Source organism: Typopeltis vanoorti, chromosome 21, assembly GCF_054136105.1.
Source record: "Typopeltis vanoorti isolate ZY-2024b chromosome 21, IOZ_Tvanoo_1.0, whole genome shotgun sequence".
NCBI lineage: Eukaryota > Metazoa > Arthropoda > Arachnida > Uropygi > Thelyphonidae > Typopeltis > Typopeltis vanoorti.
Window position 1 is genome coordinate 17,882,438 of NC_143569.1, and position 24,232 is coordinate 17,906,669.

The 24,232-nt window shown below is 34.4% G+C and overlaps 1 protein-coding gene across 2 annotated transcripts in view; it reads right to left on the reverse strand.

Annotated features, from left to right (window-relative positions):
* Positions 1 to 560: 560 nt before the first annotated feature.
* The window catches only part of oys (lysophospholipid acyltransferase 6), a 325,432-nt gene continuing 301,760 nt past the window's right edge, over positions 561 to 24,232 (reverse strand). The window contains exons 14-15 of one of the 2 annotated variants that reach the window (XM_090411053.1): positions 10,849 to 11,109; positions 1,024 to 1,124 (exon numbers count right to left, since the gene is read on the reverse strand). In XM_090411053.1, the coding sequence (XP_090267179.1) occupies positions 10,941 to 11,109 (169 nt within the window). In that variant the 3' untranslated portion in view covers positions 1,024 to 1,124; positions 10,849 to 10,940. Of the gene's footprint in view, positions 1,125 to 10,848; positions 11,110 to 24,232 lie in introns of both variants that reach the window. The other variant, XM_090411054.1, reaches the window with a different exon arrangement.

Here is a 24,232-nt window from a genome sequence, read left to right on the forward strand (position 1 = left end):
TGAGAACTGCTTTCTTTGGGCAACCTAGCACTATACGTGCAAACGCCACTTACACAGGCGTTTAATCATATGCTTCAAATTATGATTATTTCTTATCAAACAAAAAAAAAACCCTTAGATATCAGTATCTCCTACATTAAAACACCCATTAATAACAATACTTTGCTATTCCCTATTGCTTGAAGTAAGGGCCAATAACATTATCATTGCTTCCTCTACTATAGTAATACACTCTCACCGTCAAACTGCACAGACAGCATGCTTATTAAGAATCACATTGTTTCAAACTACAGTTTCAAATGGGGATTCAACATATCATCAATCTCATAGCCTAAACCTCCTCTAAGTAATAACACTTATAATAACAAATACAGATTAATTATTTATTCTCACTTAAAATCAACACAGGATTTGTTTTAATTTAAAGTAGGAGAAGAATTAATATGTACAGTGATTTTAATTAAGCTTAATGCATGCACTTTAATTGTGTGTATAAAGCTCATTATCAGTACTTTATAAAGCAACTTAGTTCAAAGTTGATAGAACCTTAGATTTCACTTAGTAGTAAATATTTAATCCCCTTATTCCAAAAATCTGAATTACAAGTCATTAAATTCAACAAAATAAAGAAAATAATTTAAACTGATAAGCATAATATTTCTCAATATCATGACTGTAATGGAGGTTACTGACATTCATGGGAATAATTCTCATTGGAATAACAATTTGTTATTCCATTAATGGTTTGTCACTAATTGTGGCATCACAAAGAGGTTAAATCAATGATAACACCTGTATAATGGGTGTCATTAACTGTAAACATTTTTTATGCAATGCAGCATAAATAAATAAACAGTTATTTAATTTAATTTTTAAGAACTACATCTGATGAACATTTATAAAATACCATACTATTTGGCTTGGAAGGGGAGTAGATCAATTTGACTTTCTCCTAGATGACTATGCACGACAGAAACTGGATATATTAGTTAAAATAGAGTTCTATTTAAAATAATGTCACTTGAAAATACAATTTCATTTTCCAGGAGAAAAAAATACTTGATCTTATAGCTGCAGAGAAGTATTTCCCAAATGCACCAAATTCATTTATAAAGAGTTGTATACTGCAAAACAAGGATAAACATTTAGAAAAAAAATCTATTGTATTCTTTACAATGTCAAATTAAAAAACAAATAAAAAATTATGCATGTGAGTAATGATTGAAAAACAAAAAGCAACCAAACTTAGCTTTCACACTGATTGTACATGAATCAAAGAATGTCTGGGAAGATTAAAATGTGCAAGCCACACAGTGTCAGTTACAAATAATGCATATTAATGCATCACAGATGAACAAAGCTGCAAGTATATATTATCTACTTATGATCAGTAGTATATAACAGTCATGTACCCCAATAATGCATACATGTTTAACTTTTTCAGTGCACTAAACTATAAGTAAGTTAAATTTCTTTTGAGACAACAACTCTCATATGTGTGTGGTTTATTTAAGGTTCAAAGTCTTTCAAGTTTTTCTGACTGTAATGCAATATTTAGTAAACATAAGGTCTTAATTACCAAAGCCACTTTGGTAATTCAGACCACTCTGGTAAGCCACTTACCAGATCAGAGATGAGTGGTTATTTTATTATAAGGAAGGAAGAATGACGGTATCTAAAACATGAAATAGTAAATAAAAAGAGAGTCAAAGTTCCAATCACTGTATGTTCTCTTATTCATAGAAAATTTCATGCTTAAAATGACACATATAGAAGAGAACAGCTCTTTTTTTTTTCCCCATATATGGAAGAGCTAAAAAACATGCCAAATAAAAGCTTCATAAAAATTAGAGAAACTGGCAGAAAGTAATAACTGAATATATCATAATTTCACAAAATATTCATCTCTAAATATTTATCATTAAATTTGTAAAAAAAAAACAAGAAATACTTTTGAAATACTACTCTTGAAACACTAAACATGTACAATATTTCTCACTTATACTGGTAGGCGCTTCAAAGAGAATTTCAAATGTAGTGTGGTGGATGAGATTAATATGCTTGAGGAGGGTGGGGGGTGAGATGAAGTACCTTTGTAAAGAGGTAACTTGAAACATATGATTAATTTCAAATGGTGGAAAACTGAGAAGGCCTGATTTCTGTTTTCTTGAGTAAAAATTTCATTTGTACATAGTCTGTCATTACTGAAATAAATCAAAGAAGAATAAATTTTGCTTTTAACAGTTCAAGAATGAGATTTGATTGATTATGACATGTAACTACCAAATTAACAGACAAATCACTCTTACTCAAGAAGCAAGGCAGCTTATTATTCTTTGTAGAAAGTCTCTCTCTCTCTTTTTAAGAAAATGACTTTAATCAGGAATCCTATCTTAAGTTAAATACTCAGATCACACAGTTCTTAAATGGGCATATGTTTTTTTGTTTTGTTTCTTCCACTTATTGTGAGGAGGGGGGTTAAGTAAGAAACATGTATTAGGATACAAAGTGCTTCATATCAATAATGCAAAACATGGTAGAAAACTGAAAACTATGCTAGGTTTTATTAAGTAATATTTTTATTCATTCATCATAGCATAATATGAAGCCAACAGTTTAAATAACTATGCACTATACATGAAAATATAAAGGAATCAACAGCTCAGAATCATAAGAATCAGAATCTTGCTAGGCTTATTAGACTGGAATCAGAACTAAATATAATTCACCTTTTTTTTTTTTTTTAAATAATGCTTTGAAAATATAACTTTAAATGAATGATAATAAACCGCCATTTCAAATCTGTAGAAAGTTTGTTCACTTAGTTATTAAGTAACTTATAATAGACATGATATTTTATTGTAATCACTTGAAATGGTGATTCACTTTCCTATACTGAAGCATAAGCAAATGAAGTTTGCATGAAGTATCAGCGATTAGGATACTTGTATATAGAGACTGCTGACTTTGCATCAATTGCCTTAGTATCTCTTTAATACAAAGCTCATTTTCTTTCAGACATGTGTATTGCCATGCATTAGAGGAGATTGTTACCCAGACCAGTTCTGACCTTTATTGAGGTCTCCTCAATGAAAGCTAAATCATGGAAGATAATAAGGTTAAATCAACACAGAAATCATATATTTTTCATATTAGTAAAATGGTGTATCACCATATTTTAAAATTATTTTGAATCATGTGTACTGCCATGCATTATGGGAAGGGTCACCCCCCCAGACCAGTTTCTACCTCTATTGTATCTCTAAGGTGTTTCTCTCCTCAATGGGAGCTAGACCCTGAAAGATACCAAAGCTACATTAATGCAGAAATCACATTATTATTATTATTATTCGTGACACCTCCAAGGAGTCCGAAAACTCACCGCAGGAGGACGCCTACTATACAACTCTCCCTCTCCACCACTACACCGAACCTGTACTACCAATCATCTACATCAACGACATCTAACGCCCACCAAAACTAGTATTTTTTTGTCTGTAAACTGTGTGTGTTCTGAAGGGCCGATTTGTCTGTATGCAGGATGAAAAACACAAGTTTCAAGGAGAAAAAAACCCCACTACCTCTGTATGAGATCGGCTAACTCACCTTCAATGGAGAAAGTCCATATAAAGATTCCTCCCATCACCACGAGAATTGAATGTAGGCCCTTTTCTAATTTAAGGGAGCAACGTACCATCGTTCTTCCAATTGCGCTACAGAGACATCGTAAAATAGTGTATAATTGTATTTTTAAAATATTCTGGATGTGAGATAATTGTATTAAGATTTTTCATTTAGGTATCAAGTAAATTATAATAGACAAGAAATTATATTCTTGTTCTAATTCTAAACCCAAACATTAGCACTATACTAAGGCAACTGATTCTGGTAGAAAGGCTGCTTATACGTTGACTATTCACTATTATTTTTTAATTATAAAATTAAATATTAATTGAATATCAATTATAATAACTTTAATTAATACTTCCGATATTTGGCCATGTTACATTGCCATCATTGGTTTCAGTGCCTGTGTGCACACATATTGTGTGCATGCAGGCACTGATACTGGATGATGAGGCTGAAGAAAGGTAACCAAAGTTGGGCCTGGAGTCCTAAATGGTACCTCCTGGTGGGCTAAATTGTGTGGTCTTGGCTTTGGAATGAAGATCTGAAGATGAGTGCTTCACAAATTTGGAACAGTTTCGTGCACCCAAATTTGTTAAGGTTTTGAAAGTTTCTTAGGATTGAGGCAAATTCCAGGAATAGCCTCTCATATTTTGTCTCTGCTGAAGTGTAATAGAGTGGCCTTCTTCCAGCATATCGTGTGGTGACAATAGCATGGTCCAGAGTGGCTGTAAAGTTGGAACTGGATGTAGTCCATGTGTTCAGAAATTCTGATATTGACTGTCCTGCTTGTCTGGCCATAGTAGGACAGTTTATATATATATTATAATGCATGACAGTTTATATATATATATATATATATATATATATATATATATATATATATATATCACATGAATTCCATCCATGAAAAGTTCTAAACTTATCACATATTTCTAGTATAGTGGATGAGGTAAGGGCTAAATAATCTGGAATTCCTGCTCTAAAGACGATATGGTACTTTTTCAAACAATGACATTCAATAAGGATGGTGGTCTCCCACTAGGCAAAAAACAATTTCCACCTAAAAGCTGTTAAAATCATCCACCACAGTGAGATTCAAACTCACAATGGCGCTTAGGATGAGAGATATATTTGCTCAGGCTGGTTCTATACTTACTACTTTTCCTGTTCATGTTATGAATATTTTTGCTGAATGAAAGCTTTCATTCCCCCATTCCATCCAAAATCTCTAATTACTATCCAAGCCCTGGATTCAAGATGCACTTTAGCTTTGCACTCACCTACAGTATAGCTCAAAACAGGTGCAAAGAAAACATCAACAAATCCAACTTACAAAGGACCAAGTGTAGAAAACTTGCATTCCACTCAAATAGTAATTGTGCCTGCAAATCCTTCTCCATGACTATTGAATGTGACCTCTGCTCATCTATGTGTTTGCCTCTCTCATACACATCCAGATGGTATCAACACCATCATCTAAAAATAAAGCTCTTCCCTGGTATTCTCCTCCAACTTCTGAGTACATAACCCAGCAGAACTCTTTTCTCTCGAAAGACATATAAAGAATCCCAAATAGTCTGGTTGCTAATAAATCTTCTCCAAGCTGTACTCCAAAATTAACAACAATCTTGCATTGTCTTCGAAATCTATTATACTCATCTTTCATCTACCCAGCAGAATCAAAGCAAGCTGTAGGTAAATGCCAGATTTCCAAAAAAGAGATAAAAGTCAGGCATCAAATATTCACTTTGATGTTGTTGACCTCGTTTTTCTTGAAAATAATGGAGAATGCAATGTCTTTTTCTGCCCATGACACTACTTTTCACCTGTGCAGCTGATAATCACATATAAATCCCACATTGCTCAAAGTTAAAGAGTATTCTCATGTTTTGGGTATGCACCAAAAACTTCCCTACAAATAATTCCTGCCATTCAGATAAGTTCAATCTGGTTTAGAGATGATCCCCCCCCCCCCCTCAAAAAAAATTCTCTCCAACAGAAAGATCACTCAAATCATTTTCCCATTTTATTTCTTTCTTTCTTTCTTATATATTTCCTGTAGGTATTTACGTGAATACTTCTCTACTGAACTAGCTTTCATCAATCGATACAAAATTAATAACGGAAAAAACTCACGTACAAAGATTATTTAATAGTATAATTTTCGCCTGTGTGTCACAGGCATCTTCAGTACATTAAGCTCAAATTAAACAATAACTGACAATTCCAAAAAGTGCCACCTAAGTAGCTGGTGTAAGATAACTAAAAAGGTCAATAACTTTCCATATATATATATATATATATATAAAAAAAAAAATAAAAATAAAAAAAAAATAAAAAAAAAATCAATACAATAAAAAGTTAGGAAAGATGAGCTGATTTGTAAAGTACTATCTCCCATAAAGGGGATAGACGTAAGCCGTCGGATCTGTTTAAGTTAGGAGAATGAAGCAGAGTTTCACATAATTTTTTTAATAGTATAATCTTTGTACGTGAGTTTTTTCCGTTATTAATTTTGTATCGACATGTCTACTCACGGTATATCTCTTTTAGCTTTCATCATTTCTTCAGTTTTTCTTAAAAGATTGTAAAAATATTCAAATCAACCACTACAGTCAAGCAGCTTCAAACCTACTGATCCAACTTCTGATATTCTTCTTTCATCTTATCCACTTCTCTTTTTTTGATAGAGAAGACTGTTCTCCCAAGGAACTCCAGCTGTTTAAGAAACACATAATAGGTTTTGCAACTCTTCTACTAACAGACTTTGGAAGAATTATTGCCATTCGAAAGAATGACAATAATTCTGATTTCTGTTAAGGGCAATAAAAGTACATGTAGGATTTTGCAGATGGAAATAAGCATCAATGTTGTTGTAACTAACACCATGCATATTAGTGAAGTGAATCTGGAAAGTTTTGAAGGTTTGCTATTTTCCACAAGTAATCTATTTCTCTTCAATTGAATGAATTGAAGTTCTTGTTCTGGTGAAGTAAATTTGATAGGGATGTGGAACATGCAGTAATAGATTCTTTGCTAGGCATGATCTCTGCTTGATCAGTGGAAGTAGAAAAGGGAAATCAGTTTCAGCTGTGAACAGTGAAGTCTCCAAGGAAGATGATCTTAGAGTTTGGGTATTTAGACAGAACATCAAATCACAGATAAACACTGAAAGATGTCAGGATGATCATTAATTCACAGAATGCAACAAAACAAAGATAGGAAAATTCAAGCCAGAGAAGATTAAAAAGAGGTTTGGCATAGATGTGATGAATTCTCAGCAACCACTGTTGTGAAGAAAGGAATTCTGCAGTGTTTAGTTTGAATAGTTACCTGGACAACTGTGCATATTAATTTGTGAGGGCTAAAGGCAAAAATGACCCTCACCTTCATGGCCACTCAGGTGTTTTATAAACATGTGAAATTGAATAACTATACTCCCACACAACTAAGATATAATTTTAATGGATGCAAAAGATGTATTTATATGACTATCAATATTTCTGAAATATCGATAGTCAGCAAATTACTTCAAAACAAAGAAATAAATTATCATGACCATCACTATGAATGAACAGAAACAGTAGATCTACTGTTGAAGACAACATAACTAACATGGCAAAGTACCAATGATAAGTACCACTCTCAAATTGGGGATTATAACATTATCAAGAAAGCTGTTTGGGGATTTAAAAAGACCTGTTCAAAATATAATAGATGAATAATGAAGTATGAAAGAATTTATTTCATATTTATATAACTAAAGATGTATATATTTGTCACATGGTATGATCATTGTTTTCTGTTGAATAACCTCAAAAGAAGTATAAGACATTATGACAGTCTGACACAGTTAAAAGTTTCATAATTAGTTAATGGTCTATAATTTGTCTCTCTCTGATTTGATCAAACTAATATACATCTAAAATAGTTTGATGGAAGGAATACCAGTAATCCAAAAACATCATGAACATGTTGATTTTCATTTTGATATAACTGCCTACAGTAAAAAAAAAAGTGTACAAAATTCTCCCCATCCTCCCTTTTTTTTTGTTTGTAATTTTGGAATTCTAGCCAAACAGAATAGAGATTAAAATTTGATGTCAAAGAGAACAATTTCACATAAACAAACAAACAACAAAAAAAAAAGTAACTTGAAAAGTTAATACTTATATGGCTCATACAGGATGAGTTAACCATATGTTTTCAGACTTTATTTACCAAGTGAATGAATTTCTGACAGATGATTAAAAAATTCTGTTAGGATGCTGCAATGTATATAATAAATGTAAAATTTTATTTACATTCCAAATACAGTCAACAAACTCATCAGGATCACAGGAATAGTTCCATGGCCAATTTTTTTTAGCATAGCATTGCATGTATTGGACTTTAGTTAGGAATTATCAGTAGTTCGTTATAATGCAGTGCACAAACTTGATGTTTGCTATAGTGAGAGTTGGCTGCATACCAGTAAAATATGGCTTGTAAATTTATGCACTGGTTGCTGATATATATATCAGCAACCAGTGCAACATTGTGTGTGTGTGTGTGTGTGTGTGTGTGTGTGCGCTTTCCCCCCCACAAAAGGCTGTAAACCTATTGTACATTAGCACTGTTGAACTTAGGATAGTCCAAAAACTTTGCACTAGAGACTAAATATTGAACTTTTTAAAGCCACTTCAGGTCACCAATAAACAGGATGGTGATCTCACATCACATAATAAAATTCATCTTCCACCTGAAGACCTTCACAAACAGTGGAATTCAAACTTACAACCAACCTAGTATATGTGTGCATTTCAAGAACCAAACAGGAATGATCCAACTTGATTGTCAATAAATTATATCTCTGAGCAAATGGAAAAGTTCAAATATCTAGGAGTCAATATTTACAACTACAATGATATGCATAAAAAGGAGAACTGAGAAGGCCAATCGTAGATGGATATACATCAAAATACATCTCCTAAAATCAAGAATATTATCAAGAGAATCCAAAGATACTCTATTTAGGTTAACTAATTCCAATATTAAGCAGTTGTGAAACATGGTTAACCATAAAGGGAGATAATTACATTTGAAAGAAACGTAGTGAGAAAGATTTCTGGACCATCTTACAATCAAAATTCTGGATTGTATGAACAAAGATAATAATGAGGAACTACACAATTTCTTTTGAAGGTAAGATGATCAAATTAACATAAATAAAATACCCACAGAAAGACTCCAAGCACAAGGGATGGATATAGTAATGAAGGACTTTGACAACTGGATGCAGCTCGACTGCAGATGCAGCCTATGATAGAGAGAGACAGAGAAACCTGGTGATAGCAGCATTAGATCTGAATGGTCCATTAAGCTTTTGAAAAAAGGAGAACACAGTTTTAATATTATTAAAATCATCTTGTATTGTATAATATAAGGCATTCTTATAGAATGCCATATATTATAGAAAAGAAAAAAAGAAAATTTACATGAAATGGAAAATAAAAAACAAATTTCAAGCATCCTGACTGGAACTTTTGACTCTATTTTAACTTACATTTAGATTTCAGTTACCAATCTCTTTTTAATCATTCATTTATATGATAAAATAATATAAACAATCTGGTCAAGTAATCTTTGGCTTATGGTTTTCTGTGTGTGCATATATACATCTGTCCATCTAACCACACAATATATACAGAGCCTGAAAAATAAGTAAACAGAACACTGTTTTCTGATAGCCTACTTTTAGGCCAGCATATTATGAAACACTGGTATGTGTGTGTTGCGTGTGTGTGTGTGTGTGTGTGTAGATTTTTTTTTCTCTTCAATACTATTCAATACATAAACTAGTACATTCATCTATAAGAATTATTTTGTTAGTGGGATAGCAATAACAAGTGCTTATTTTTCATATTAATTAATATGTTCTTTCATCTTCCTAAAAGATGTTCTTCCTTAATTTAAAAACTGCATAGGACTTTGTGTAATAATGTGAAGGGATGAAAAGTGCAGCAGTGTAGTTCAAGTTTGACTTCTTATATTAAAATGTTTGTTATGAAATATCTGATTTTACCATTCTAAAAAAAAAAAAAAAAAGAAGATATGCAGTGTTTTACTATTCCACTTTCAATTTCTTTCCATATAAATTATCCAATTTAAATCATTGTAGCAAAATTATAATATCATGAAAGATGACATTGACATACAATTACAGTGTTCATTGTATTAATATCTTCTTTTTTTTTTTTACAGGTATGTATGTGGGAATTACAACTTTTATCTGTGATAACTAAAATCTGTGTATTATAAAATAGAAAAGGTAAAGAAATCATGTTTGAACAACATCAGTCTAAAAATATTTCCTCTAATGAATTACATTTCCACTGGAAGTAAAAAATTTCCATAAAACTGTTTATCTAAACAAATAAATAAAAATAATAATAAAAACAATAATAGATTAATGATAAAACCAGATCACAGTAAATAAATCACATCCATTATGTAACATTTAGACAAGAAGAGAATATGGTACATATTTTATACATGCTTTTCCCCTGCAAATTAAAAAAAAAAAAAAGAAAAAAGAAACTAAGACAATATGGCAACCTCTTATGATTTCTGTACATTTTCCCCAAGCAGCTATGTGCAGGGTATATTTAAATAGGTGGTTTAAATACCATATGCATTAGTAAAGACCTTCTAAACCTGATCTTATTTTTGACAAAAATAATTACATTACTTCTTCATGATATAAATAACTATGGAATGCACTCTATAGATGAGATCAATTAACAGGTATGCTTACTGTACACCATTCAGTTATTTTTCATAATCATTTATGAGCTTTCTTTACTAATAACTAAATTCGCTTATTACTATTTCAAAACAGCATAAATAAAATTTGCTAGAATATCTACAAAAATGTATATAAGAAAATAACAAATAATAAGCTTTTCAGATGAACATGATTACTGTCAATATAAAATTAACAGCAAAACTCTAAATAAAGTATATACAAATACTGAAAAAAAATAAAAAAAGTGCAGTAAAGTATAAAGCATTATTTTTTCTAAAAAGAAAAAGAAAAAACTAGTAACTGATATTTTAAATACCCACTTTCTAAAAAATCAAAGGTTTTCAGTGACATATGAACATTTACAGAAAATTCTTTTTAATGCCTTTTGATTGTAATTTGGCATAAACTTTCAGTCTAGAAACCTATAATACCTATTCTCCAAATCAATGGCAAGATGACATATCAAACTCAATATCACTGAGCATCAAAAAGAGGTGATGGTTTAAAATCCAGTTTAAAATTTTCAAGCTTGTTTGTGGTCATTTTGTAGAATAGCACCTCCCAATGAATTGGCATTTTTATGATTCCTTTTCAACACAGAATTCTGGGAACTACTTCGGTGTGGTGGAAGGATGACAGGCAGAATGAATATAGCTGCCAAAGCTAAAATGTGACCACAAAAATAAAACTTCCTGAAATTGAAAGATACAATTATTTTCAACAAATTAATGATACTTTCGTAGCTTTATATTTTTAAACAAATGTCTCCAAAGTCTTGAAGAATGTTATATTAAGAATGAATATTATAATGAACTTATTATTCTATATCAACAGCACATTAATGTCATAAACCTAACAGCATTCATTATTAATATTTCTGTAACGAATGCTGTGTAATTAATATTACTTCAACTTTACAAAATCCTGCAGGTGAAAGAACAAGTTACAGATATCAATAAACCAAAGGTGCAGAATGCATGATCTCCAAAGCCATGATGATAACAGATTATTTTCAAGTTGATTAAAATTCCCATTGAATTTAGAGACTTTGAAAATTCCATTTTGGAAAGAGTAACAGAAAATCCAACCTGGAGTTTATTGTAATAAATACTGAGTTCAACCTTTCTGGACTAAGTCGCAATCACCCCTTACGACAATATATTCCAACTTTTCACTGCTCCTTCAACAAGTAATAAATAAACCTTTCCTCATTGATTTCCTATATGATACCAATTAATGAAATCCCTCATCTACTATATTTTAATTACTCTGCTGACATGTCTTACTTTCTGGATAAAATAAATCAGTTACTTTGCATTAGAATTTCTATCACACTTAAAACATCTAAATTTAATAGAAATATAATAGAAACTTAATTAAAATTAAGTTTCTATTATGCTGTCTGAAAACTGTGTGTATGTGCATGTATTCTAATTGTATATCTTTTATTCTTTTCTAAAAGCAGTCAACATCTGATAAAATTATGAGTCAAGATGATGACCTTTTTTTACAGACACAACATTTCACCACTTAGAAATATTATTATTATTATATGGGTATTTCAATAGAGTCAGAAGACGTCATGGGAAACATGCACCCTTCATATATGTAATACCTATCAAACATCTCCTTAAACTCATTCACTATCAGAGAACTCACAACTAATGCTGGCAGTCTGTTCTACGCATTCACCACTGTCCAAGCAAAAAATCATCTGCACATTCTCATGTAACTTCCAGGAGTGACCTGTAGTTTTCTCTTTATTTGATTTGTATTGAAAAATTTCTTTTGTGTCAGTGATTTCACTTATAGATTACGCCTGTCATCTAAACTTTGCAACCCACACACTTTTAATCTATCCTCACAAGAAGCATACCACAGACCTATTATCAGCTTGGCCACTCATCTCTCAATCCTCTCTACCCTCCTAATCCCCTAAGAAACTCAGGTGACCAAATCTGTGCACAATAGCCAAGATCCAGCTGAACCAATGTGTTCTTTTGCAACATGTCCTGAGAACTTCAAATCTCTGTCCACCATCACCCTAAAATCTCTAATCTTGTACCATCAATGTGACACTCAGCATGTAATCTTTTCCTCCCAAAGTGCATTACTTTACATTTTGCAACATTAAATTAATAACTTGCTCACAATGCCCAACCTACAGGATATCTACACCACCTTTATCAACTATGCCCCCCCCCCAAGTTTTGCATCATCAACAAACAACTGAATATTCCCACATATCATTCCTTATATCATTAATATACAAATTAAAGGGTAATGGCCCTGGGGTGCTCCACTAGTCACTTCCATTATCCTAGACTCTACTCCATTATATATTACTTTGTGCCTGTCTGTCTGTCAGCTACCATGCTATCCATGCTACCAGCTTTTAATCCATTCCCATTTGCTCAACTTTTGTAATAGTTGTCCGTATGGTATTCTATCAAATGCTTTTGCAAAGTCTAGCAGTATCATGGTGTAGCCATTTCTTTCCTTTATGTAATTCCGCTGTCATTTTATTATAAAATGTGAGCATATTATTAAGATAGGACCTACCTTTTACAAAACTATGCTGCCCACTATAGAGTACCATATCCACTCACTGCTGGATTCTATCATTAACCATTTATCATTTAGGTGGGAGTTTAATTTCATCACCCAGTGTGAGACCACCACCTCACTTACTGGAGGTCCGAAGTGACTTTGAAAAAAGTTCCATGTTTGGTCTCCAGAGCGAAGTTTCTGGACTATGTAAAAATTAATTAAAAATACAATATGTATATATACATATATAAAAATTGATAAAAAATAGGGAAAAAATATCCTTAGCCCACATAGTACAAAGTGTACTACAGGTTTGCAAATAGCCTATCGTGGGCGGGAGCAACATAAAAATTTTTCTTCTTCCAATACTTTAACCATCACATTGTTCCATTGCTACTTCTGTCTTTGAGTCAGCTTTATGCAATGGAACTATCTTACCCCTCTTTACACTCTCTTGGAAACTTGCCAGAGGTGAGACTTAGATTAAAGAACTTTGTCAGAGGCACTGCCAATTCACTTGTACACTCTTGTAGCACAGGCCGACATGCTATCCAGTCTCACTACTGTATTCACATTGATATTTTTCAATATGCTGAGCACCTCCTGTTCATATCCTCACTACTGTCAATATTGAGTAAAATCATCCTTCTATAATTGTTTTTCTTCTTGCTCGCTACGTAGTGAAAAAACTCTTTTGGATTTACTTTGGCCTGTTTAGCTAGTTGTCTCTCATAATCTGATCTGCCCTTTCTTATTATACTAGTCACCCTTCTTGCCTGCACTTTGTATTGTTCAAGCATATACTGATCAACCTTTTTTTTTCTTTATATTCTCTCCATAATTTTATATCTGTACACATCCAATTAACCCTCTTCTTGGTTTATTCTCCTGAGTATACAGTCTGATACTGCTTCTCTCAAAAATGCCCTGACCACTTCCCATGTATTACTGACATTCTTTCATTCTAGCTTCTTAAGTCATAACAATATTCCAAGCTATCACTTAAGTCTGTCATAATTATCAGCTGTATAATTCAACATAAACCCTTCTTGACAGACAATTCCATGTTTAGCAACCTCCCAGATCAAGACAGCATAGTCCCTTTTCCTGATTGGATGCAGAGTGTCTACCTTGGTTATGGATACATCTTCTGATGCTATTACCAGATCCAGCACTCTCAAATCCCTGGTCTACTCTCTAAGACATGTTTCAGGCAATTTGGCAACCATGCATGGACCTGTTCTAACTTGGTTTCAATTAATCTGATTTTGCAGGAGAAGGTTTCGTTGATAGTAATAAGGTGCACGAGCTGTCGTGATAAGTTATCCCACAACGTAATCCTGCTCATGGCCACCAAGGTTAGCAAAAAAGAAACTAGAAGAACAAGCTCTTGCTTGGAGAGAACGTATTTTCTGCTACTTCCACCTGGTGCCACTTTACTGGAGGAATAAATCGATCATCTTCTAAAGCAAACAGAGTTGGAAGAACCAGGAAAACTTTTTCTATTTCTGCTCCAAGCTTTCAATGCATTTTTCTAGGTTGAGGAACTGTTCACCGAAGTGAGATACAGCGGACAGAAGAAATGCTGATTCGTTGATTTTTTATGCACTGAGCATGCTACCATTGCTGACATAATTTGCATAAATGGTCTATTTGGTGTCTGTGACCTTTAGTCTGCAGCTGCAACACTCGATTCATCAGTGCTAGATGCCTGCACTGCACTGGACTGGACTGGACATGCCCAGCATGCTCTGTTGGCTTACCTATGCTTGAATAAGGGATTAAAAAAAATAATATAATTTCTTGTCTATTATAATTTACTTTGTAACCAAATGAAAACTCTATGACTTCTGGTCAGTTGTGAAGGTTGTTTTTCCTGTTTGCTTTTAATACTAACTGATATCCTTATAGAATGAAATACTAGGGACAATAAATCTTTTTTACATGTTTCCTTAAAAGATTTAATTGGCTTTAATTCTGAAAACTGAAAATGAAGTCCAATGAGGGAAAGAAAGAACCTCATTTGGAACTGTTAAAGAGAATGGTTGTGGAAAGAGGTCATGAGCAAAGAAAACACGTGTATTAGGAAATTTATTTTGTTACTGTGAACATCAATACAGTTGCAATCTGAGTTAGATGACTGTGATAGCAGATGTTTCATGCTCAATACCACTTAGTGAGTATGATCGACAAATGAATATTTCAATGTTATGGAAAATAGACTGAAAAAAGTCAAGAATTTAAAGAGAAAGTAAAAAAAAACAAACAAAAAAAAAATCGTGGTAGAACAATAATATGCAAATAAATCCGAAACATGATGAGGACCAAAAGATTTTGCGCTAATGAAAATTAATAAGAGATTCTGTATTAGTGCTCATTTTCTGACATGAAAAATTATCACTTGAAGACAAAATTATTTATTACTGGAACAAGTGAAGTGAATGTGGATGTGAGAACTACTAGTTTAAATTCCATTTGAAAGTTATAAGTTGATTTAGCTGGTTTCTATTCTGAATCCACTTCTGTTGAAATTGATCAATTTCTGATCCTGAGTTAGTTGCGTGCAACTGGGAAAAGGGGTTTGTATATTACCTGGATTCTTTTCTTTTAGTGTTGCATGGTTATCAGCATTCATTTTAGAAATTATGGACTTTATAACCATGTTATAAATAACTATTTTAATTTCCCAACGTTTCGATCTTCATATTAAGGTCATCATCTGGAGTATATACAAATATACAAGGACAAGCTGAGTTACATTTCACACAGTAAGCTAAAGAAACAATGATTTGATCACTGGTTATTCTACTGGCATGACCTCTAGTGAAAAAAAAAATAAATATATAGATAAAATTACAAATTAATTAATTATTTAGAAACTACATCAAAGCTAAATTCTATTTAAGATAACATGAGAGAAACATTCTTTCTTATAGATAGTTTTCTTACAGTAACAATGATGTCCTATTTTTAATTACAATTGTTATATTAGATTTAGGATTCTGGATTATCTACAGTCCTGTTTATAGTTAACTCTTAGGAAGAACGTTTCCGTGGGTAGAATATGTACCTTGCATATGCTTGGGATTTTTAGACCATCATTATTGTTCAGGTTGGGGTGGTTGATAAGAATCTCACAGGCTTCCTTAAATTTGCTATCATACCATGTTTTGGTGTGATGTAAACAACTGGTGCTTTTCCAGTCAACTCTATGTAAAGTGTTCAGGGCATGATCAGAAAGGTCAGCTTCACCATCGTTATCATATTTAATGTGTCATTTATGTTCCTTTTGTCTGATAGGAATTATGCGTCCTGTTTCCCCTATATATGGTAGATTACAGGTGCAATAAATACGGTATACTCCAGGGTGGGCCAGCGGAGGGAGTGGGTCTTTGGATGAGTTGAGTAAGCTTTTTAATTTTGCAGGAGGTTTAAAGGTGGCGTTTAGGTTGTATTTCGGTGGTATTCTGTTTATTTTATCTGATGTCCCTTCAATGTAAGGAATGGTTATAGTTTTATTGTAGTCTGGTTTATCTTTGTTTTTTATTGAGGTCTTGTAGAGAATTTTGTTAATAGTGTTTTGGCTGTAACCATTTTTTAGAAAAGTATTGTTGATAACTTTAAATTCATCTTTCAGTGCTTGTTCATTGGAGCAGATCTTCAAAGCCCTGTTTTTAGAATATTAATGACACCTAGCTTTTGTGTTGTTGGTGGTCGTCGTGGTAGGAGTTTATGTGTATATATTGGCCAGTATGTGTCAGTTCTGGTAAACAGTGAAGGAAAGAATGCCAGAAGGAAGATGTGTGACAAGTGTATCTAGCAATGGAAGTGTGTTCTGTTTTTCAAGTTCAATTGTGAACTGTATGCATTTATATTGTTTGTTTAGGTGGCTAAGGAAAGTGTCTAGCGGCCATGAGGCCAGATCGTGAAAACATCGTCAACATATCTAAGCCAGACATGTTGCTCAAAATGTTCCATATAAAAGTTAGCAATGGGGGGGGGAATAATGGCGAGCCCATGGCTGTGCCTTCTTTTTGTAGGTAGAAAGCATTTTCCCATACAAAATAACCAGAGAATGTAATACATGCGCAAAGAGTGCCGTGATATCTGGAGGGAATTTGTTCTGTAAAAGAAGGATTGTGCCATTGATTGGGACATTCGTAAAGAGGGAAGAGATGTCAAACTGACTAATAAATCATCTTTTTCTAATGTAATGTCTTTGATTATGTTTATGAAGTGTTGTGTGTTTCTGATATAGAGAGGGGAATGACCTACCAACTCCATGAGTGTTGCCGCTAATTTCTTGGCTAAGTGAGAATTCGGGCTGTCTATACCTTCGACTATCAGCTGGAGTAGTGTGTTTTGTTTGCGTATCTTTGGTAGACCACAAATTCTTGGGGAACGAGCGTAGTGCGGAGTAATTTTTTGACTGCATCTTCGGGCCATGTAGTAATTGATTTAAGTAGTTTCTCTGTTTTCTTTTTTATTCTATTGGTTGGGTTGTAGTTAACAAGTTGGTATGTACTACTGTCCGAGACCAGCAGATTCATTTTTTCTAAATAAGTGGTTCGGTTTAGAATAACGGTGGCACTTCCTTCATCAGCTCTAGTTATCATGATGTTCGGATTTGATTTTAATGATTTCACTGCTGTTAATTCGTGTTTCGTTAAGTTGCTTGTTATTGTTTTCTTATGATTTATATTTAAAATGTTGGCGGTTTCTAAATGAATTTTATCAGTTATGTTATTTGGGATGAATCTTAAGCCTTTTTCAATATTACAAATAAAATCCAGTTTGTTCATCTATCTGGGTGCAATGGCAAAATTTAGACCTTTGCTGAGTAGCGAGAGTTCATCTTTGTTTAGGTTGGATAGGTTAACCATGTTACTGTTATCTGCAGGCGATTGGTGGCTCCTGTTGTTTCTTACTTCTGGTTGGTCGTTAACATTCACTGTGAAGAAATTCGAATATGTCCGTTGGTTTTTGTCGATCTTTTAGTCTATGAAATTTAGATATGAGATTTCTTTTCTTAGTTTGAAGGATATGGTTCGCCATGTTGTCCGTAATCTTTTTGAGGATAATCCAAATATCTGCTTCAAGTAACTTGAAAGTGCAGATTTTACATTTTGTACCTGGTTTTGAGTAATGGCCAAGTTTTTTCTTGCAGCCTGGATCTGTTCTCTGAGTAACGCTTTCTCCATGTGGTGGTATATTCGTTGCGCCTTTGTTGAGGTGAATTTTCTCAAGTGCATGCAGTAAAAAATTACAATGACAGTATTATTATTATTATTATTTTAATGATGGCAGCAGCAGTTGATTTCACTATGAAGTGACCTAAATATCAGTGTAATGGAACTGTTTCCAATGCCCCAAGCGGCACACTGTCTTGGGACATTGGGCATTAAATACACCACAATGAAAGACCCACTGTTTTTCATTGTAGTGTATTTAAAAAGAGTCATCACTAAAGTACATTTTGTGATAACTATGATCTAGATCTTGCCATCATAATGATGCTGTTTTTACCCAAAGATATATTATTATTATTTTTTTTTTGGCAAAAAAGAAAAAAAGAAGAAAATCTTTTGAGATCTAAAGACATCACAGTATTATAGCAGTAATGTGTAAATATCACAAGATCATATACTTAAAAGCAAGAGATAGCATTCTCTTGTAGGAAGTGAAAATCTTCCTATTTATGCAATGAACCAAACACTTTCCATATACATTAACACATTTAAAATAATGAAGAAATTGAATTCAAATAAAAACAATTTTATCATGGTGATTAAGAGATTACATTATTATTATTATACAGGTACTCCACGAAGTCAAAAGACTCATCATGGGAGACCCACACTATCCATTAACACAATACATATCATACATCTCCTTAAATTACTACTGAGGGTACTCACATTATTCACTACTGAGGGTACTCACAACCATCTCTGGCAATCCATTCCACTCATTCACCACTGTCCAAATAAAGAACCTAGTCCACACACCTTTGCTATCCATGCTCTTAGACAACTTCCAAGTGTGGCCCTTGTTTTCCCCCTTACTCCCCACGTATTGAAAAAGTTATTTTGTGTCAATCTTATAGAATCCCTTTAGTAACTTATAAGTTTCTACATTTCCCCTCTCCTCCACCTGTCAACTAAACTCTGCAACCCAAATACCCTCAATCTTTCCTCATAGAGAACATTCCACAGACCTGTCAACCACACTGGTTGCTTATCTCTGAATCCATTCCGCCACTTCCTGATCCCTAAGAAATGCAGGTGAGTGACCAAATTTGTGCACAGTAATCAACATGTGGATGAATCACAGCCTTATAAAAAGGGATAATCACCTCCCTATCTCTACTTGTCAACGTGTTATTCAGCATCCAAGTATTCCTCTGAACTATCCTGTCAACTCTTGCAATATGTCCTCTTGAATTTCAAATCTCTATTCACCACCATCCCCAGATCACTAGCGTCATCAATTTCCTGTAAACTAGTACCGTCAGTGTGATACGAAGTATGTAATCTTTTCATCCCGAAGTGCATTACCTTGCATTTTCCAACATTGAATTGACAACCACTGTACTTTGCCTATATTGCCAATTTATTTAAATCATCCTGTAAGATATCAACATCATCTTTATCAACTACTGCCATCCCTAATTTTGCATCATCAGCAAACAACCGAGTATTCCCTCCCCTCTTCAAATCTTCGGCTATATCATTAATATGTAATTAAAGAGCAGTAGCACTAGTACAGAACCATTGGAGCATTTCACTAGTTACCCTTATTTGCCTTAATTCACTCAACTATACATCACTCTGTGATGTATGTCTATCAGTCAGCCCCACCATTCCACCAGCCTCATGTCCATTTACATTTGCTCCAACTTATGTAATAGTTTTTCATGCAGCGTTTTACTTTTTTTTCTCTCCACCCCAAATCCTGTTTTCTCTTTAGGGTCCTGTTGTGATGAAACTCAGGAGATCTGAAACAGCATGAAACCAGAGCAGTAGCATATGAATTACCAATCAGTTTATCAGGAGTCGTCGTCAAGGTTTTGGAGAAAGTAGTCAAGAGAAAAATACAGGTACGGATAGATGATAATGGGATACTGTATGGGGGACAGCATGGTTTTGTAAAGGGTAGATCATGCCTCAGTAACTTGCTCATTTTATAACACAGTGACGGCTGAACTGGATAAGGGTAATGGGTTTACAGTGATATTACTGGATCTTGCTAAGGCATTTGACAGGATACCACATGGAATTCTAATCAGTAAACTGCAGCATATGGGGATGGACATAGGGTTGGTGAGATGGATAGGAGGATGGTTGATGGAGAGATATCAGAGAGTAGTTTATTCAGGAGTAGAGTCCAAAAGAAGACCTCTGACTAGTGGTGTGCCACAGGGTTCTGTTCTTGGACCACTACTATTTATTTTGTTCATTAACGATATAGGAAAGGATCTGAGAGGAATTGTTCATTTGTTTGCTGATGATGCTAAGTTGGGTAAAGCAATAGCGAATGCACATGATGTCAAAATTTTGCAGGATGATTTGGATAGATTGGAGGACTGGCTAAGGAGAATGGATGTCAATTTAATGTGGCAAAGTGTAAGGTTATGCATTTTGGGGTGAAAAGATTAGCAGCAGTATACCACATTGGTGGAACTGTACTCAGGAGACTGATGAGGCTAGGGATATGGGAGTGTTGGTGGATAGGGAGCACATTGCAAAAGTGGCTAAATCGGCTCATCAAATCACTTGGTTACTGAAGAATACTTTGACGAGCAGAGACAAGCAAGTTATTGTTCTTCTGTATCGAGCCTTGATAAGACCCCATCTTGACTACTGTGCTCAGATCTGGGTGCCAGGGTTTCTTCTTGATGGGGAGGAGGTAGAGAGGACCCAGAGGCGAGCGACCAAGATGATAGCAGGTCTATGGAATGAACCTTATGAGAACAGGTTGAAGATTTGTGGGTTGCAGAAATTGGTTGATAGGCGGAAAAGGGGTGATATGATTGAGACATTCAAATTACTGAAGGGTTTCTATAAGATTAATTCAGAGGATATTTTTCAGAACAGGTCTGGTGGTGGGAGGACTAGGGGCCATCCATGGAAACTGGGCAAGAGTGTGGTTAGCATGGGTGTTAGAACTAGGTTTTTTATTTGGAGAGTGGTGAATGAGTAGAATAAGATGCCAGTCTGTTGTAGGTGCCATGACTGTGAATAAGTTCAAGGCAAAGTATGATAGATACTGTGATGGATGCTGAATTGATGAGTTTAAGGACTCTTTGGAGTTGCCCATAATAATAATAATTCTGTCAAATGCCTTTGCAAAGTCCAGCAGTATCATAGCATAGCCATTTCCTGTATCTATTATAAAATGTAAATAAATTACTAAGATAGGACCTACCTTTTACAAAGCCATGCTGCCCCTACAGAGTATCATATTCCTATCTACCCATTCCTGAATTTATTTTAGCCAACTCTTCCAATACTTTAGCCACCATTCCAGAGAAACTATTTGGTCTGCAATTTGCTACTTCTGTCTTGGAGCTACCATTATGTAATGGAACTATCTTATCCTCTTTCAACTCCCTTGAAACCTTGCCAGAGCTGAGACTTTGATTAAACAACTTCGTCAGAGGCACTACCGGTTGACTTGTGTATTCTCATAGCACATGAGCTGACATACAGTCCAGTCCTACTGCTGTATTCAGTGGCGCACTCTGGATTTAATCTTGGAGGGGGCCGAGTACTCAAGATTTAATCTTGGGGGGGGGGGGAGTTTAGTAGGCCTGAGAATACACACTACACATTGCATACGACCTATGACTGAGCATCTGCAGTGATCGCCAACACATGATAACTGTGATCTCTGGCAAACAAAGCATCCCCAATCACTACTTCTTTGCCTTGCGTGCATAACAGCCATGATTCCCGAGAGCCAGAGGGTATTTCCACCTTTTGTGACCGCTAATTCATAAGTAGTTTAGAAATAGAAGACACGACACAACATAAATAAAATAAAATTTAAAAAAAAGAATTTCAATTAGGATAATATTTTTGGAAAATTTTCAATTTTTTTTTCTCTTTCTTTTGGAGGGGGCCAGGGCCCCTTGGCCCTCCTCCCTGGGTGCGACAATGGCTGTATTCATATTCATATTTCTCAATATACTGAATACCCCCAAAGAATAACTACCTGGATGATATACCCTTGCAAAGTGATCACTTAGTTACTGAACAATTACTTCTACTTCTGTCACTTTCCTACCATCAGCAATGAGTAAAGTTATCTTTCTATAATCATTCTTTCTCTTAAATGCTATGCAAAAAACTCATTTGAATTTACTTTGGCATGCTCAGTTAATTTTCTCTCAAAATCTGATTTAGCCTTCCTTACCATACTAGTTACCCTTCTTGCTTGTGCATTATATTGCTCATAAGCATACTGATTACCTTTCTGTTTACATTCCTTCCACAATACTTTCTATTTTTGCAGTTCCTGCTTCATATTGCTACTCATCCACTTAATCCCTACTCGGTTTATCCTTCTGACCCTTGGTATGCACTCTGATAGTGCCTCACTCAATCCTTGACTGCGTTCTATGCATTAGTGTCATTCATTCCATGTAGTTTCTTATGCCATGGCACTGCCCCAAGTTGCCTCCTAAGTTTGTCATAATTGCCAGCTTTGCAGTTCCACATAAACCTTTTCTTGACTGAAATTTCTACACGTTGAGCAACATCCCAGGACAAGACTGCATTCTCACTTTCCCTGACTTGAGGTACAGTTGCTACTGTAGTTAAAGATAGATCTTCTGATGTTATGGGGTTTGAGAGCTCTAACTCTCTCAAACCTCTAGTCCCTTCCATCACGTGCTGTTTCAGGTAATTATCCCTTAGTAACCGTATAAATTCCATTTCGCCTATGTGAACTTTCCTCCTTCCAATCTATATCCCCACAGTTGAAGTCTCCAATGATAACTGCTCAGCCAGCACTCACTGCGCTAATCTGCTGATCTATGTTGTCCACTTCTGGATCCCCAGGTGCATAGCAGAAACCAAGAATATATTTTGTCCTACTGGATTCTCTCACACCAGATAGCCTCAAATGAACCATTTCCCTGAGATATACAATCTTCCTTAACTTCAATTTTTGCTTGTTAAAGTTCCTTCAACTATCATTAATAATACCTCTCCTCTTCCTGCCATATTTCCTCTATCCTCTCTGAAAATATAATATCCATTACATTCTATTCCTATAACCACATCATTCTCTGACAACTAATGCCAATAATTTTTGGCCAAGTCACACTGACCAATGGCAAAAAATCCTCTCCTTTGTCTCTGATACTTTGGGCATTCATGTACATGAATTTTAATATCCCCTTGGGCCCAAAGTTATCCTTCCATAATGTCATTACCTGCCCATTCTGATTCAAAACCTGGGTAACTATACCCAGCTCTTCACAATCATTCTTGCACTCATGCTCATTTGTCCTAGGGATGGCTAGACATATGCTTGATTGCTTCCCCCCTAATATCTTTAGTTGCCTTGTTTTTGCACTCACAAACTCTCACTGAACAACACTTTCTTGAAGCGCCTAACTCCAAACCATTCAAGTGTAGTTCATCAGACATATACAGGTCCTTATGTCCATCAAATTCACTCTGCACATCTATAAACAGCACACCATTCCTCCTGACAATCTTTTCATTGACAATCATGGCTCTTGTGTAAACATAGGTTCCTGTGGTTAAGCAGTTCTATAGGTAGTTTTTAGTAATGAGACCACATATTAATATAAAGAGTTTATTAAAAATAAACAATTAAAAATCCCAAAAAGTTTTGTGCGTCATAAGACTTACGTCATCAGGGGTAATGGTACATAAAAGTTTTACACAATAAAAGCTTATTGACAATTAATTACACATATTATATGTTTTTTTAATAACTTCACAACTGTTAAATAATTGAGAAATCAGAATACAAATGATATATTCATTACTGTATGTGTGCTGGAACATTGTTGTTGTTGTCACATTCTGTGGTTCAAGTGTGCTATATCCTGGGTCCATCGCAGTTAAATTTTTGATGAAGGAAAACCATACTCGATGTAAAATCAAGCCTTGATTTGTATTGTACTGTGTAGGGATCCTAAGCATTTGTATGGCTTCTTTAAATTTTCTTGTGAAATAATTATTATCAATGTATGACATGTTTGTCTGTTGCCAGAGTACTTGATTG